The sequence below is a fragment of the Pelophylax lessonae genome, assembly GCF_965119305.1.
Source record: "Pelophylax lessonae genome assembly, chromosome: 3".
Taxonomy (NCBI): Eukaryota; Metazoa; Chordata; class Amphibia; order Anura; family Ranidae; genus Pelophylax; species Pelophylax lessonae.
Genome location: NC_138770.1, coordinates 185,865,194 through 185,880,971, shown reverse-complemented (window position 1 = coordinate 185,880,971; position 15,778 = coordinate 185,865,194). Strand labels below are relative to the sequence as shown.

Sequence of the window (15,778 nt, the reverse complement as noted above, 5' to 3'; positions counted from 1 at the left end):
TCTAGGGCCATCCGTAATCACAAAAAGTGAATCAGCCTTACGAAAAGAGTCAGTAGTAGCCAAGTACACCCTGATCGTCCGAACCACATCCAAGGAGTGTAACGCAAACTCCCTAGGATGACTGGGCTTAGGACACAGGGAAGGTAACACAATATCCTCATTCAAGTGAAAGTCGGAAACCACCTTAGGAAGGAAGGATGGATTCGGACGAAGAACCACCTTATCCCTATGAACCACCAGATATGGGGAACGACAGGACAACGCGGCCAGTTCCGACACCCTGCGTGCAGAAGTGATAGCCACCAAAAAGGCCACATTCTGGGATAAGGTAAGCAAGGGAATCTCCCTAATATTTTCAAAGGGAGGTTTCTGGAGAACCGACAAGACTAAATTAAGATCCCAGGGCGGCAGCAACTTGAGAGGAGGAAAGGCATACAGCAGCTGATACTGCCCCCACGGAGCAACTAGTGCGTCTGTGGCGACCGCCAGAGGATCGCGGGAGCGGGCTACAAACCTCTGCACCTTCCTGTTGAGCTGAGATGCCAACAGATCCACATCCGGGGTGCCCCAACGAAGGCACAACTGGTGAAACACCTCTGGATGAAGAGACCATTCCCCTTGATCCAAGGTCTGACGGCTGAGAAAGTCTGCCTGCCAATTTTCCACGCCCGAAATGTGAACTGCGGAGAGAGCCGTAACAAGGCGTTCCGCCCAACGAAGAATGCCGGCCACTTCCACGGCCGCCAGAACACTCTTGGTGCCCCCCTGGTGATTGACATAAGCCACGGCCGTGGCATTGTCTGACTGAATCCGAACCGGGCAGCCCCGAAGATGCTCGGTCCAGTGAACCAGGCAAAGCCTGATCGCTCTCAGTTCCAATACATTTATCGGCAACCTGGATTCTTCCAGGGACCAGAGACCCTGAGCAGACAGTCTACCGAGAACCCCTCCCCACCCGGATAAACTGGTATCCGTGGTGACAATCGTCCAATAGATCGGAAGAAATGACTTCCCCTGACTGAGCATCGGAGACCGAAGCCACCAAACCAGAGACTCCCTGGTCCGCCCGCACAGCCGGATCCGATTGTCTAGGGAATTGGGATTCCGGTTCCATTTGAGAAGAATCTCCTTTTGGAGAATCCGCGTATGAAACTGAGCAAAAGGTACTGCCTCGAAAGATGCCACCATCAGTCCCAGAACCCTCATGCAAGTCGGAAGGGACGGCCAGTTGGCGGAGAGTAACAACTGAGTCGTCGACTGAATCTTCTGGAGTTTCTCCGAAGGGAGAAACACTTTGGCCAAGGACGCATCCAAAGTCAGGCCCAGATAGTCCAGCCTCCTGGCGGGAACCAGGGATGACTTCTGCAGGTTCACCAGCCACCCAAACTCTTCCAAAGAGATCATGGTGATCTCCAAGTTTGACAACAGAGCCTGCGGAGACTCCGCAAGGAGGAGGAGGTCATCCAGGTAGCCCAGAACCGATATGCCCCGCTGCTGCAACAGCGCCAGAACTGGGGCCAAAACCTTTGTGAAGATCCGGGGAGCAGAGGCGAGAGCAAAGGGTAATGCCACAAACTGATAATGGTTCTCTCCCACAGCAAAGCGCAGAAAACGCTGGTGTCCTGCGTAAATAGGAATGTGAAGATAGGCATCCTTGATGTCTATGGACTCTAGAAAATCCCCCTGATGCAGGGAGGCCACCACTGTGCAAATGGACTCCATCTTGAATTTTTGCACCCGGACAAAACAATTGAGCGCCTTCAAGTCCAGAATTGGACGCACCTTGCCCTCTTTCCTAGGCACTGTGAACAGGTTTTAGTAAAAACCCCCGAAAACGTTCTCCACAGGGAACCGGAACCACCACTCCTTGTTGCATCAAGTCCTTCACTGCCCCCAACAGAGCCTTTAGGCGATCCGGGGACAGTCGCATATTGGAAGGGAAGAACCGCACCGGTGGAAGCGATCGAAATTCGATCTTGTATCCCGACCGTATGACCTCGTGAACCCATTTGTCTTGAATTCTGGAGAGCCACGGGTCCGGAAACCGGCGAAGACGCCCCCCCCCCCCACCCCTGATAGGGGTGGGGGCGCACCTTCAGGCTGAAGTGGTCTTATCCTCAGGTCTGGTAGGACCAGATTTTTGCTTAGCAGACCAGGGTCTCTTGAAAACCCCCGGGGGGGGAGCTTTGGAGGGCTTCGCCTTGTCACCCGCCCCAGACGGGCGAAAAAACTTTGTGAGCTGAAAAGGAAGGTCCCCGTCTGCGTCGAGGTTCCTTACCCTTAGTAGCCTGTGGTAAAAAGGTGCTCTTGCCCCCAGTGAGAACCTTGATAATCTCATCCAAGGTAGCACCAAACAGGCGATCCCCCTGAAAAGGGAGATCAGTCAAGGCTTTTTTGGAAGCCTGATCCGCTGACCAGCACTTTAACCACAGCATGCGCCGGAGGACCACCGCCGAGATCGATACGCACCCCAGCAATGGAGCAGCGTCCAGCGCGGTGTCACAAACAAACTGTAGCCCCTGCACCATCTGCTCCAGCAACTCCGCCACGACAGGGGGGAGACTTCTCCCCTCCAGGTCACGGCGTAACAACTTAGCCCATTCTGTCAATGTTTGCCAAACCAGAGCAATGGTAAACACTGGCCTCAAGGCCGACCCTGCCAGGGAGAATATGGAGCGGGACACAGATTCCGCCCTACGGAAACCGGCGAATCCATCGAAGTTGGCACCGTCCATTTCTTAAGGAGGGACTCTTCAAATGGGTAGCGCCTAGCAATCTGTTTGGGCATCCCAGGGGGTCGTTTTGGACAGACCCACTCCTTTTTAAGGATATCGTCAAAGCATTTGGGAAAGGGCAACACCTTCGCCACCCTGGAGGGCTTGCTGCAATTTCCGTATCAGCTGCATCCGCAGGTGCAACCTCCAGTTTTAAGGTCTCCCGGACAGACACAATCATTGCGTCCACCAGCGCCTTGTCTTGCGCTATGGCGGAGGCAGAAAGGTCATCCTCACTATCAGAGGAGACAGAGCACGACACAGCAGCCCCAGAGGAGGGCCCCGCAGCAGCAGCGACTGACTCAGAATCAGAATCTGAGGCATCAGACCGCCGAAAACGCATCGATGGTGAGCGGAGAATCGGAGGGCCCCGCGGCCACCTTGAGAGGATCAGGTGGGGACACATGTGCAGCAGGGTCCATGGCAACACCAGGGGAACCCGTCCGCAAAATATGACAAAATTGAAAAATAAAAGAAAAACTTTTTTTTTTTTTGGTAAAGAATCCCCCAGCGCTACAGCGCCCCTTAGTGGTCAGACAGCGTGCTTCGAGACCCCCGCAGAGAGAGAAAAGAGACCCCCAAAAGGCTCACCACACGATGCACCAGAGTTCAAACAGGACTGTTCTCAGCGCTGTCTACATGACAGGAAGTCTTGTGGAGCGATCTTCCCGGGTCTAGGGAGGGGCTCCGCCCCCTCACACGCCCTCAGTAACACCCACAGCTGCTAAGCTCTCAAGCAAGACGAGCTGGGTGTACCAAGATGGCCACCCCCATGCAGAGCACATGTAGGCTACAGGAAAATGGCGGCCCGCAGCGTCAAAAGGGGACCCCGCGGATCGATCGGCAGATGGGCCTGAAAAGCACAGGTAGTAACCCCCCCGCACGATCGTTTAGGTCAACACTGGCGGCGCACCCCACCGCCCCTATCTGCGGCCTGTAACCTAGATTCAGCCCTCTGGAGTAACCTCCCACAACCCACTAGTGAGGGGGGGGGCAGATAAGTGGGGGTGCGTAACAGGACAGAGGGGAACCCGGGATCATGAGGGTCCGACCATCCCAGGGAAGGGCCCGCGTCCACCCCAAAACCCGTCAGGGGGAGAGGGGGAACATTTTACTCACCATACAAGAACAGGCGGGCGCCAACTCCTGACAGAACCCCTCTCCACCGAGGTGGGGGGCTGTCGGCCAACAAGGACGCCGCGACTCAGGCTCAGACTGGTCGTAGGCGACCTGGCGAGACGTTTAACTTGCGGGGCCAGTCCCCGTCCAGTGGGACTATGTCGCGGGCGACCTAGCGCGGAGCTAGGGCCTGCACGCGCTCGTAGGCCGGCTGGGGTGACCACTGGATCTCAACATCCAGCCCGTTGCCCAGATCCGGCATACTTGCTTGAAGATCTCACAGGAACAACTGGAGAAAAAAGCTAACTAAAAAAAAAAAAACTTGCCAGGACCAAAGATCCCAGCAAGGAACGTAGGTCCTTACTCCTGACTAGGCAGAAAAAAACTGACATCCTATAGCAGGGAGAGAGAGGATATACCCCCTGGGACTGCCCATAGGTGTGGCCAGAACTTTTTTCCTGCCTAGTGTCCTACTCCTGTAGGAGGCAGTATAACCCTATGGATATCAAGATATGGATTCTGCGTCTGTCAATGAGCGACAGAGAAATGAATATTCTCCCCCAGCTCCTTTATATATTCCAAATGGTTCCACTCACCCTCCCCAGGCTTACTTCTGGAAGCTAAGCGCTATGGTGTTAAAATACATATGGGCCCACTCTAGAATCACTTATGTGGTATTAAAGGGAAAAAGGTCTGGGGGGGTAGCGGCGTCCGACTTTAAAAAATATTATCAGGCCATTTCTACAGCACGAATTGCAGATTGGATGCATAATAGGGAAGACAAGAGCTGGATGGGAATTGAGTGTGCACAAAGTAGGGTAGATTTGAGAAAGATGGTGTGGGTTCCACAAGTACATAGGGATTTGGCTAATAATACAAGCATATTGACTAGGAACACTTTAAGGATATGGGATAGTATATGTAGACTGGCTCACTGGGATTATAATGTACCTTTGATTTCATTAATTGACAAATTTTAAACCAGCGAAAGAAGATTTATATTTTGTTAGATGGACAAAAAATGAAGTGATACCATTACAAGACGTAATGGTAGGGTATAGCATGTGCACATTTTCAGAACGAACACAAAAATGGGGGAATATGCCACTTGGTAGATGGAGATACACACATTTGCAGCATTTTGTGCACTCCCTACCACAGCCTCTGCGGGGGAGGGATAATATGAGACCATTTGAGGAACTGTTTAGCTCCCCCGCTTGCATTAAACATAGCATATCAAAAATATATAAGATTTTACTTAGTGAATTAGAACCCGTAAACCCGCTATATTTATTTAGGGAAATGGGAACAGGAATTAGGATCCCTTCAAGATGAAGGAAAGAGGAAGAAAGGTTTAAGATTAGCCTGTTACTCATTGGTTGATTTAAGGACAACAAAAATGTGCTATAAACTATTTGCTAGGTGGTACCTTACCCCACAGAGGGCCCAGAGGTTCAGTGCAGAGATATCCCCAACTTGTTGGAGGGGATGAGAAGCCCATGGAACATTTGCGCATTTGTGGTGGGAGTGCACAAAGATACACATTTTTTGGGAAGGGATTACTAGGCCAAACCACCAGATTACAGGAGACTGTATCCAGGTGGAACCATGGACCTGTTTGTTTCACAGCACGGAGAAAAAGGTGACGGTATATAAAAACACGTTAGTGCCTCATTTATTGAATGCAGCCAAAAGCCTGATACCGGTATTCTGGCGATTACCATAAGCCCCAAGTATGAGGAATTGGGACGTAAGGGTGGATTGGGTGCGATCCATGGAAGAAACAATTTCTGCAGCAGAGGACTCTTGTGGGAAATATTTGGACATTTGGGTAGATTGGATGAAGATTAAAAAAAAACAGAAGATTACATGAAGATGCTGGGTGTTTGAGGCTTGATAGGCGATATAGTTCAGGAGTAAGATCACCTAGACCTTAGAGGTCTGGGTTAAGGTTAGGAGATATATAGCACAAAAGAGGGATTTTGAGATGGAATTTTTTTTTTCTTTCAAGTTTGCAAGCAATGTTTATATGTGATCGTTGATTTTTTTTTTTTTGTAACGATTTGAATTTTTTACATGCTTACTGAAAAATGAATAAAATATGAATATACAAAAAAAAAAAAACACACACACACACATTAGAAGACTCTTTACGAACATTTCCGTGTCGGGGCCTGGGAGGGAAGAGGGTGTGATAGTTGCATTAGATGCCAAAAAGGCGTTCGATTCTGTGGAGTGGGAATATCTTTGGGAGCTCCTTAGAAATTTGGCTTGGGCCCTAATTTAATTTATTGGGTCAGTTTTGTCTATCGCACTCCAACGTACCAATTCTACTCTGTCCCCTCCCTTTCCAGTGCTTAGGGGCACTAGGCAGGGTTTTTTGCCTTAGTGCTTGAACCCCTCGTGTATCTTTTTCACTCTGTGATGTCACTGTGGGGACTACCGGTGAGTACTTGGGAAGAAGATATCACTGTATGTGGACGACTTCCTGCTATATCTAGGAGATTCGAGCCCTTCCCTTCGATCTGCCCTTGCACTTATTGACACCTCCGGCACTTTTTCAGGCTTTTGGGTTAACTGGGATAAGTCCTTAGTGTTTCCTATTACCTGCCCACAATCTCTTTTGCTCCACTTAAGGTGGTGACTAAATTTTGTTACCTGGGCGTAGAGGTTCAATGTAATCTTTCCTGCTATATAACAGATAATCTTCTACCACTGCTTCACAATTTTGTTAGGAAATGTTCTACATGGACATGTCTTCCTCTTAGTACTATTGGTCAGGCAAATCTTATAAAAATCTTTTTTTTTTTTTTTACCCAAATTTCTGTATTTTTTTCGTCAATCCCCAATGCTTATACCCAAGTCATTTTTCACCAAACTGGAAAAAACAATTACTACCTTCCTCTGGGCGAGACACCTCCCTAGAATAGCTAAGTCGACCCTGTATCTTCCATTTGACCATAGGGGCTTTGCTCTTGTGAATTTTGTGCTATATTACTGGGCGGCCGTCCTCGTGATGGTTCGATGACCCAGGGACAACGCTGTGGACAAACTTGAGGCCACGTTGCTTGGCTCTTATGCAACCCTTAGTACTTTTGCTTGGCTCTTATGCAACCCTCAGTACTTTGCCTTTTCGAGGACCCCAGTCTAGCCCTGCTCTTACTACTCAGATGAAAACACCACTTCTTGTTTGGAAACAAGCTAGAGCTCAACATGTGGCAGATGACACATACTCCCCATTTACTTCCCTGTGGGGCTATCACAATCTTTTCCATTTCCACACAATCCCGGATCTATCCCTATGGGCCAGACACGGAATTACTCTACTCAAGCAAGTTATACCACACGGTTTCCTTCAGTCCTATAATACGCTGCGAGACTTATCAATTGCTTAATCATATGTTTTTCCGATTTCTTCAATTGCCACATTCGGCTGCTGCACAATTCCCCCGTAATGTTATACTGACCTCTGACCCCTTAGAACAGCTGTTGTCTTCGGAAGACCTCTCTAAACCGATATCAGTACTTATTTCTCAATTGTTTCCCTTAACTCTAACCAAAATTACTGATATTCCCTCCCTGACGGATGATGACTGGGAAGAGTGCATGCTTCACTATCTAAAAACGATGATTTCAAGAGATCGGTTTCTTAAACTGAAATTCCACCATCGTGTTTATTATACACCCCAGCAACTTTCCTTATATACCTGAAGTCCTCAGATATTTGCTCTTGTTGTGGCACGGAAGTAGGTACTTATTTTTATGTTTTTTGGTCATGCCCTGCTCTACAACTTTATAGGAATGGAGTGGTGGACACAGTTAACAATGTAGGTGATCTTTCCCTTCCATTGGATTCTACCATTTGGTTGCTGGGCCAGGTGGAAGGGGTGGTGCCTGCCAGGTACACACGACTTTTTGTGTTCTACACGGCATATTACGCACGTAGGGAGATTCCTCTGCGATGGAAGTCCCCCCCATTGTGAGCGGATAGAAGAAAGCTATTAATGATCAACTCTTCCTGTATAAACTCACATATGCTAGTAGGAACTGCTCACATAAATTTTATAAAATTTGGAACTGTTGGGTTGATGCACAAGGTTACACTGTGTGACATGCCCTGTGCTTCTACTTTCTCGACTTGTACTGTGGGTTTTTCAAGCTGCCTATGACTTTGCCCTCTACTCTTCTCCCCCCCCCCCCCTTCTGGTTGCACATTCCCATTTACCTTCAGTTTGTGTTAATATCTTCTGTAATATTACTACGTCATATTGCACTATACATTGGGCTTACTGCCCTTACCTTTATTTGTGAATATGAGATGCTGTTACAGGGTAACTGACTCCCTGTAAACTCTTTTTCCCTTTACTTTTGTACTTTTATACTGAACTGTATATTCTGCAGACTTTAATTAAAACTTATACTGTTAAAAAAAACTGGGAAAAACTGTTCAGTGCCTGACTGGAGAGAATTTAAGGATTTAACATATCTGGCAAAATTCTTCCAGCAGCTGGTTTTTAGTAGGTAAAAAATAAATAAATCTATCAACAGTGAACAGCAGAGAAGACCAGACAACTTTTGTGGTAACATTAGCAAAAACTGAAGAATGATGGTCGTGAGTCCGATTATCCTGTGCTTGCCAATGTCTATTCCTCCTGCAGGTGGCATTATAGCTAGAAAGGTCTATGAATTACATCTAGCGGCCATAATGCAGCATTTTCTTGATTCTTTCTATGAAGGACATCGTCAGGGTTTAATTGCTGCCAAGCTACAGAGATTCACCTCAACCCACGGCAGATATCAACAAGACAGAACATTAGGGGAAATCTAAAAATTTGTCATAAGTTTCCTAGTATTATAATTACATTACAGAGAAACCAGTAGTGCTGAAAAGAACGAATGTTGCACTATTACCAAGACCATAATTGCCATTCAGGTTGAGAGTGATGCAGCACCAATACTATTTTTTTTTTTTTTTTTATGTTTATTTTTATGCAGAGCACCAAGAAGAAAACAAATTAATAAGACATTTACTTCATAAACACATACATTCATTGAAGAAAATGCCTCAATGGATAAAACAAAAACAGTTCTGCACAGTATAATATTCATAGAAGTAGTAGTTACCTAGCTTATGCAATTTTTTCTTGGCCTGTATTGAATAAAAAATATTTAACAAGTACAAATGTTATTTTTAAGTTTTAAATGAAAACCAAGGTATATATTTACCTAGATGGGCCAACAAGAGACACAGTAGCATACGCATCACAGCTCTGCCCATTTACAAGTGGTAATCCCTCACACGCCAATATGCTGTGAAGAGAGAACAATTCTGAAGTATAACATAGAAATGACAAAAATTGACAATTTCCCCATTTACCCTTTTTCATGCGAGTATAACAAAAACTGTATGCGTCAAACAATATTTTTTAAATCAAACTGACGTTGTCCTTATTGCTCTTGCTGGTTTCAAATCTGTACTGCCCTTTTGGTCTCCAAGACAATGCTTTTCTCCTAAGATGATGTTGCAGCACATGTATAAGCATTCAGGTATATTAAATAGGAAAAAGAAGCACTGCAACATCCAATCATCCTAATCATACTAGGGCCCTGACAGAGGGTTGGAAAAAAAAAATTTTTTTTACTAACCTGTAAATTCCATATTTTGGAGTACAGTACTGCACACAGGCAAAATATTCACAGGCCCTAGGTTATTCAAGCTATTGATGACATGTACACTGAGTGCCTCCCCTATAGCCCTACCCTACTCTTGAGTCCATGGTTTATTAGAAATAAATGCATAATAACCAAGGAATGGAAGGGGAGGGTGGCTTGTGGTCTGTGTCTAGTACTCTACTCCTAGATATGTAATTTACAGGTTAAGTCAAAATTCATCTTAATTATACCATGCAGGACACAGGCAAAATATTCATAGACACTGGGACATCCCCAAACAATGAATGAGAAGGATGGGCAACAACTAGGCAAACAGAACTGTGCCAACAGGCCCAAGAGCAACAAGGGTCAACAGACTCAAATTCAGAGTGCTGCTGCAAGAACCTTGCGACCGAATGCTGCATCCACAGAGGATTGGACATCTATCTGGTAACATTTGGAAAGGGCCAGGTGGCAACTTTACAAAGTTGGGCTACAGAGGCCTAATGCCAGAAAGCTCAGGAAAAACTTCCACGGGTCTGGTGGAACGAGTGCGGGAATAGATTTCGCTTTTAAAGTGTAAGCTGTGGTGATCAGTGCTCTTATCCTTTAAGCAATGGAAAGCTTTGAAGCAGGGTGTCCTATGCGAAGCCCTGAGAAGGGGACATATAGAGAATCAGTCTTCCTGATGAAAGCTGTAGCTTTGAGGTAGACTCTAAAGGCTTTATTTGCAGGCAATTAAGAGATTTCCATTTGATGCTTTGAAGCAGGGTATTGACTAAGTTTTTATTGAGATGGAAGTGGGATACCACTTTAGGAAGAAAGAATGGTTTTGGCGGTAAGACTACTTTTTGAAGAATGAGGAACAGCTCTCTAACAAAGCTGCCAACTCAGACACCCCTAACAGACATCATGCTGTAACTACCAAAAAAGGCTACTTTGTAGTAGAGGTAATCTAGGGGGGATCCAAAGGGGGGTTTCTGCAGGACAGAAAAAATGATATCCCAAGGAGCACAGGATGCTGTAATGGTGGCCTGATGAAAGATACACCTTGAATAAAAGGTTTTGACAAGGAAAAGGGAAGCCAGATGCTTTTGAAAAAGAATGAACAAAGGACAAAACCTCTCAGAGTGGTTGAAGGCCAAGTTTTTGTCAAGACCCGATTGTGGGAAGGCAAGAATGTGGTGCACAGAGTAGTCTCTAGGATTGAGGTCCCTATGTTTACACTGGGCAAAGGAGGATTTCCATGTACAATGATTGATCTTTCTAGAAGTGTTTTTTCTTGCTTTTAGTAATGTAGGAATGACTCTCAGAAACCCATCTGTCTCTGAAGGCCTAGGTTTCAACAACCATTCTATTAAAGCCAGGCACTGAAAAGCAAGAGGGCCATAACATGGCAGGTCAGACTTGTTGGGAAGAGGCCAGGGGTCATCTCCTAGAAATCAGAATTTATCTGCGTACCGTGTCCTTCTGGGGCAGTTTTGGTGCAATTAAAATCACAATTTTCTTTCCTTGCTCTATTATCTTGAGAAGACTAGGTAGAATTCACACTGGAGGAAGTCATAGATTTAGCCTGAACTGAGACCAGGGAATTATCAGGGTTTCCAAGGCTAGCACTAGAGGATCCGTGGTCCTGGCCACAAATTTAGGTACTTTGTAGTTTAATATGGAGGCCACCACCTCTGGCAAAGCAGGCTGAATGTCTGGGTAAAGGGTCCATTCCCCTTTTGCAGCGCATATCACTCACATTAGTGGTTATTCTAGTAAAACAGACATTTTTTCAAAATACACAGACACGTTGCTTTGTTGTTTATTAGACCGCATATAGCAGTTTTTGGTACAAATACCACCAGCTGTACTGAATAGTTTGAGGTTATGCAATTCTTTGACCACCTTCTAGGCTGCATGTACACAGCACAGAACCATCTGTTGTGTAATTCTTCTCATTTCAAGAAGGAACTTGCTATCTGTGTTATCGGGAACGATTTCCATACGGAGGACACATCGGAGGAATTCCATATCTGATCCTGGGCAAATGTGCAATAAAACCAAGGGCTTTTATACTATCTAATTCCGGTGAGTGGGGAACCAAGAGGGCACCTTCACCTCACAAGCACCTTTATTTACTTGGCACTTTGGCACCTTTTTGGATCATCAATAAGGACTTTATTCCACCATTTTTGCACTTTAAATCTCACATTTTGAATGTTTATATTTTAGTTTAAATATGCACTTTAAAATATTTTTATAGGAATTTATGCACTTTAATGTGATTAATATATTTTATTATTACATATTGTATTCACATGATATAGATTGGTTTCAATTTAAATAATTTGTAATTTTTTGTAGTAATTTGTTGCTAGCGCTGCATTAATTTGGTTTTATTCATTTATTCTAAGAATTTCTTAGTGTTGCAGCAGCTGCACACCTTCACAGTTTTTTCACAGAATAACACATCACTACTGTGTAGCGCGGGTTTAAATTTGTTTTTTCATTCAGTGTTTAGGAAATATTTCCCACTGTTTCTTTCAAGGACGTCATTGGCACCTGCGCGTGCTGTCAATCCATGCATCTATGTGCCATGCCTGTTTGCATTATGTCAAAGCATTGCAAGGAAACCCCACAAGACTGTTGACCATTCATTACACAGGGCTAAGTCACCATGGTAACTTTATACAAAAACAAGGCTTGGTTTACTTGTATTGCACATTCTGACAGTGACATACTAGAAAGAGCGAAAGTGCAGATGCGGAAGAAATCGGTAGGTAGCAGCAAAGATGATGCCGGCTTCAGCTGGAAAAAAGAAATATTATAGGCTGTAAAAATAGTAAGAAAGCTTGGATGATGCTCCAGAGTATGCCCTTGTGTGTAGAAATGCAATACAGAGTGGTATGCTTTCAGGAGGATTCTTGTTAAGGAGTTTACTACTGTTTAACTGAGGGGGGATATTGTAATCATATTGTAGTGATATGGCAACGTCCTTGTGTTTTTCCTATTCTCGATGGAGGGGGCGTTTTTGTATACTCAAAATGCATTGGCTACTATTTTGATTATTTCCCTGACTTTCATTGGAATCAGGATCTTTTAGCAGTGATGTGGCACTTCAATTTGATTTTCTTTCCAAATTGCACTATAAGCGAAGGAGACCTCTGGCGTGCGGTCTGCATTGGAAAAGGGTCCTGTGCATCTTTGGCTCCAAATCAGGTGCGAATTCAGGCAGAAACTCCGACTCGATTCACACCTGAATCTGTGAACAGGAATGCACCAGCCCCACCTGCTGTGAGCCGTGATTGCAGCGAGTGTGAACCCAGCTTGAAGGAGACTTTCATGAGGCCAAGAACCCTCATGAGAGAATATTTTTGTGGAATATTTATCTGACCTTTATTATCGAGCGTGGGCTCAGAGGATTTTCTTTTGTGAAAGTGATCAGTGTTCAGGACCAGACCCAAGTATTCCAAATATGCAGAGAACGCTGGAGAGCAGATTTTTGAAAATTGATCACCCAACTGAATGCATGGAGCATCTGGATTGTTCTGTGGATGTTTGAAGGTAGCAGGGAGGGAGCGGAGTCCTTCAGGTGAAGGCCACCTGGATAACCTATAAATAAATCAATATTGCTGCGCCAAGTGAAAGCAATTCAATCAAAGTGATTAATTAAATGCATATAAAATAATAAAAAATATATATATTATAATGTAAAAGCAACTTTAAATATCAATGCTCATACCAAGTGCATAAAAGTGCAAAACATCAAAAAGTCCAAGTGCTTGTGACCAAGTGATTATAAGAATAAAGTCCCAAACATCAATCTTAAATAAATGAGCCAGAAGAATCAAATCAAAATATCTTCATCCGTGATCAATAATATAGTGCAAACGTGCTCCACACTCCAATCAAGTGCTCCCGGTGACTAGTGCAAGATTCGCAGCTCACCTTAGGGCAGGGCTTGACAAATTTGTTTGGAATCTAGGAGCCAGCTAAAAAAGTTAGGAGCCAGTTTTTTTTTTTTTTTTTAACAACAAAGCTTTATTTTCAATGACGAAAATAACCGATCTTAAATTTAAACAGTGCAGCAAGGTTGGGGCGATAGGAGATCCAGTGACCAAGAGTAACATATGCCACCTTAGGCCCCTTTCACACGGGCGCCTACGCTAAGCAGAATCCACATGCTCAGTGGGGATCTCTCTGCTGATCCCCGCTGAGCAGACGGATGACAGGTCCTGTCCGCTCTGCTATGCAGACACAGCCCATTCTCCTCTATGGGGCAATCAGATGGAAACGGATCATCTGTTTCCATCCGATGCCATCCAATCCGATTCACTGGACGGATGGTAAATAGAACCACCATCCGTCTGTTTTTGGCGGACAGGATCGGATCGGATCGGATGGCGGCAGCTTGCCACTCCATAGAGACTGAAGGGTCCGATCAGGTCCGCCTGAAAAACTGACAGGCGGATCTGATCAGAAAGCCAGTGTGAAAGGGGCCATCGGCTGTGTGGCATGGCAGGGCAGGGAGATGATGAAAAATAATATTTTTTTTTTCCATAAAAGATTCTTATTGTGAATAAGGGATTTTAATGAAAAACAAAAGATCAACACATTGCAAGGAGATTACAAAATGCAATTTTTCAAGTAAGGCCTGTTTCACACGGTCCGCATTCCGTTGCGGACCGTGCTCTGCTCAGCGGGGATCGATCCGCCGATCCCCGCTGAGCCGGCGGATGACAGCTCCGTCTCCGCACTGTGTGCAGAGAGGGAGGTGTCAGAGCCTGCTGCTCTCTATGGGGAATCGGATGAGAGCGGACCGCCTGTCCGTTCTCATCCGATCCCATCCCATCAGATCCCCAGGACAGATGGAAAATAGGGTTTCCATCCGTCCGGATTTCACGGACAGGATCGGATGCGGATGGCAGCTGTGTCAGCGGACATGTCTCCGCTGACATCCGCTGCTCCATAGGGCTGAATGGGGCATCCGATCAGATCCGCCTAAAAAACTGACAGGAGGATCTGATCGAATTTCACACGGCCGCTCCGCATGTCCGCAAATCATCCTATTTTTTTGCGGATGATTTGTGGACATAATGTAAGTCAATGGCATTGCGGATGTCAGCAGAATACCATCCTCTGACATCCGATTTTCTTCCTTTCAGTTCGGTTTCCGTTTTTTGGAACGGAACAGAACCCTATTTTTCCTCCGTTCAAAAAACGGAAAGGAAGGAAAATCGGATGTCAGCGGTGTCATCCGCTGACATCCGCAATGCCCATAGACTTACATTATGTCCTCATATCATCCGCAAACTGATGGGATGATATGCGGACGTACGGAGCGGATGACACAAATGTCATCCGCTCCGTGAAGAAAAAAAAAAAAAAAAGTCCCGCAGCGGACAAAAACAGCGGAGCGGCCAACTGAAAGAGCCCTTACACTCTTTTGCAGAAGTGCATAAATATGTAGAACACATTATCCTTGAACTTCCAGGAGAGAGCAGTGTAAAATGGGATTTAAAAATAAAATCAAATAATACCCACACTCCCTGCACACTTACATTTAAGCAAAGGGCACCAGATGAAGACTGCAAAAACTTCCGTCTCTTGGGAAGGAGAAGGGCGAGCATTGAAAACAAGCAGTGGAAATCCCTTGCATTCCTAATTACTGCTTGTTGTAATACTCCCGGCCACCACAAGAGGCCGCCAGTTTCCCATTGGCAGCATCTCAGTGGAGAAGGCCCAAAAGCCGGGGCCTCAATTTTCAGATGATGCGGAGTTCGAGCGCTCAAGGGGGGGCGCAAAGCGACAGGACATCTCCTGCAGTGCACCCCAGGCGCCAGGTCGCTAATTCTAGTCGCAAATGCGACCTGGCGCCCGGGGATTGTCGAACCCTGCCTTAGGGATAGGCTCCAAGGAGTCATACACGCAAAGAGATATGTGGACCAGAAGCCTGTTAAATCCTCTCCTTCCACTTCTACTGACCCTTCGAGTGCGACAGGAACTCAGCAAAAATAAAGGGGAGAAAGGATCTAGTGCTCTCTGTTTGATCTCTTTATTTAAAGTAAAGGCAGAAATAAACTTACATCTCCCAGTACTTAAGCAGTGCGGGCTCCAAACAGCAGACAGTGCTCCATGGCAGAACCTCCCTAGGTCTATGGTACTCCCGAGTAGGAGCCTACTCGGAGTACATCAGACCTAGGGAGGTTCTGCCACGGAGCACTGTCTGCTGTTTGGAGCCCGCA

At 45.8% G+C, this 15,778-nt stretch overlaps 1 protein-coding gene across 1 annotated transcript in view; it reads right to left on the bottom strand.

Moving 5' to 3' along the window:
* Positions 1 to 15,778, bottom strand: part of RASA2 (RAS p21 protein activator 2) — a 451,771-nt gene that overhangs the window by 248,332 nt on the left and 187,661 nt on the right. The window contains exon 6 of the mRNA XM_082249978.1: positions 9,120 to 9,203. Within this exon, the coding sequence (XP_082106104.1) occupies positions 9,120 to 9,203 (84 nt within the window). The remainder of the gene's footprint in view (positions 1 to 9,119; positions 9,204 to 15,778) is intronic.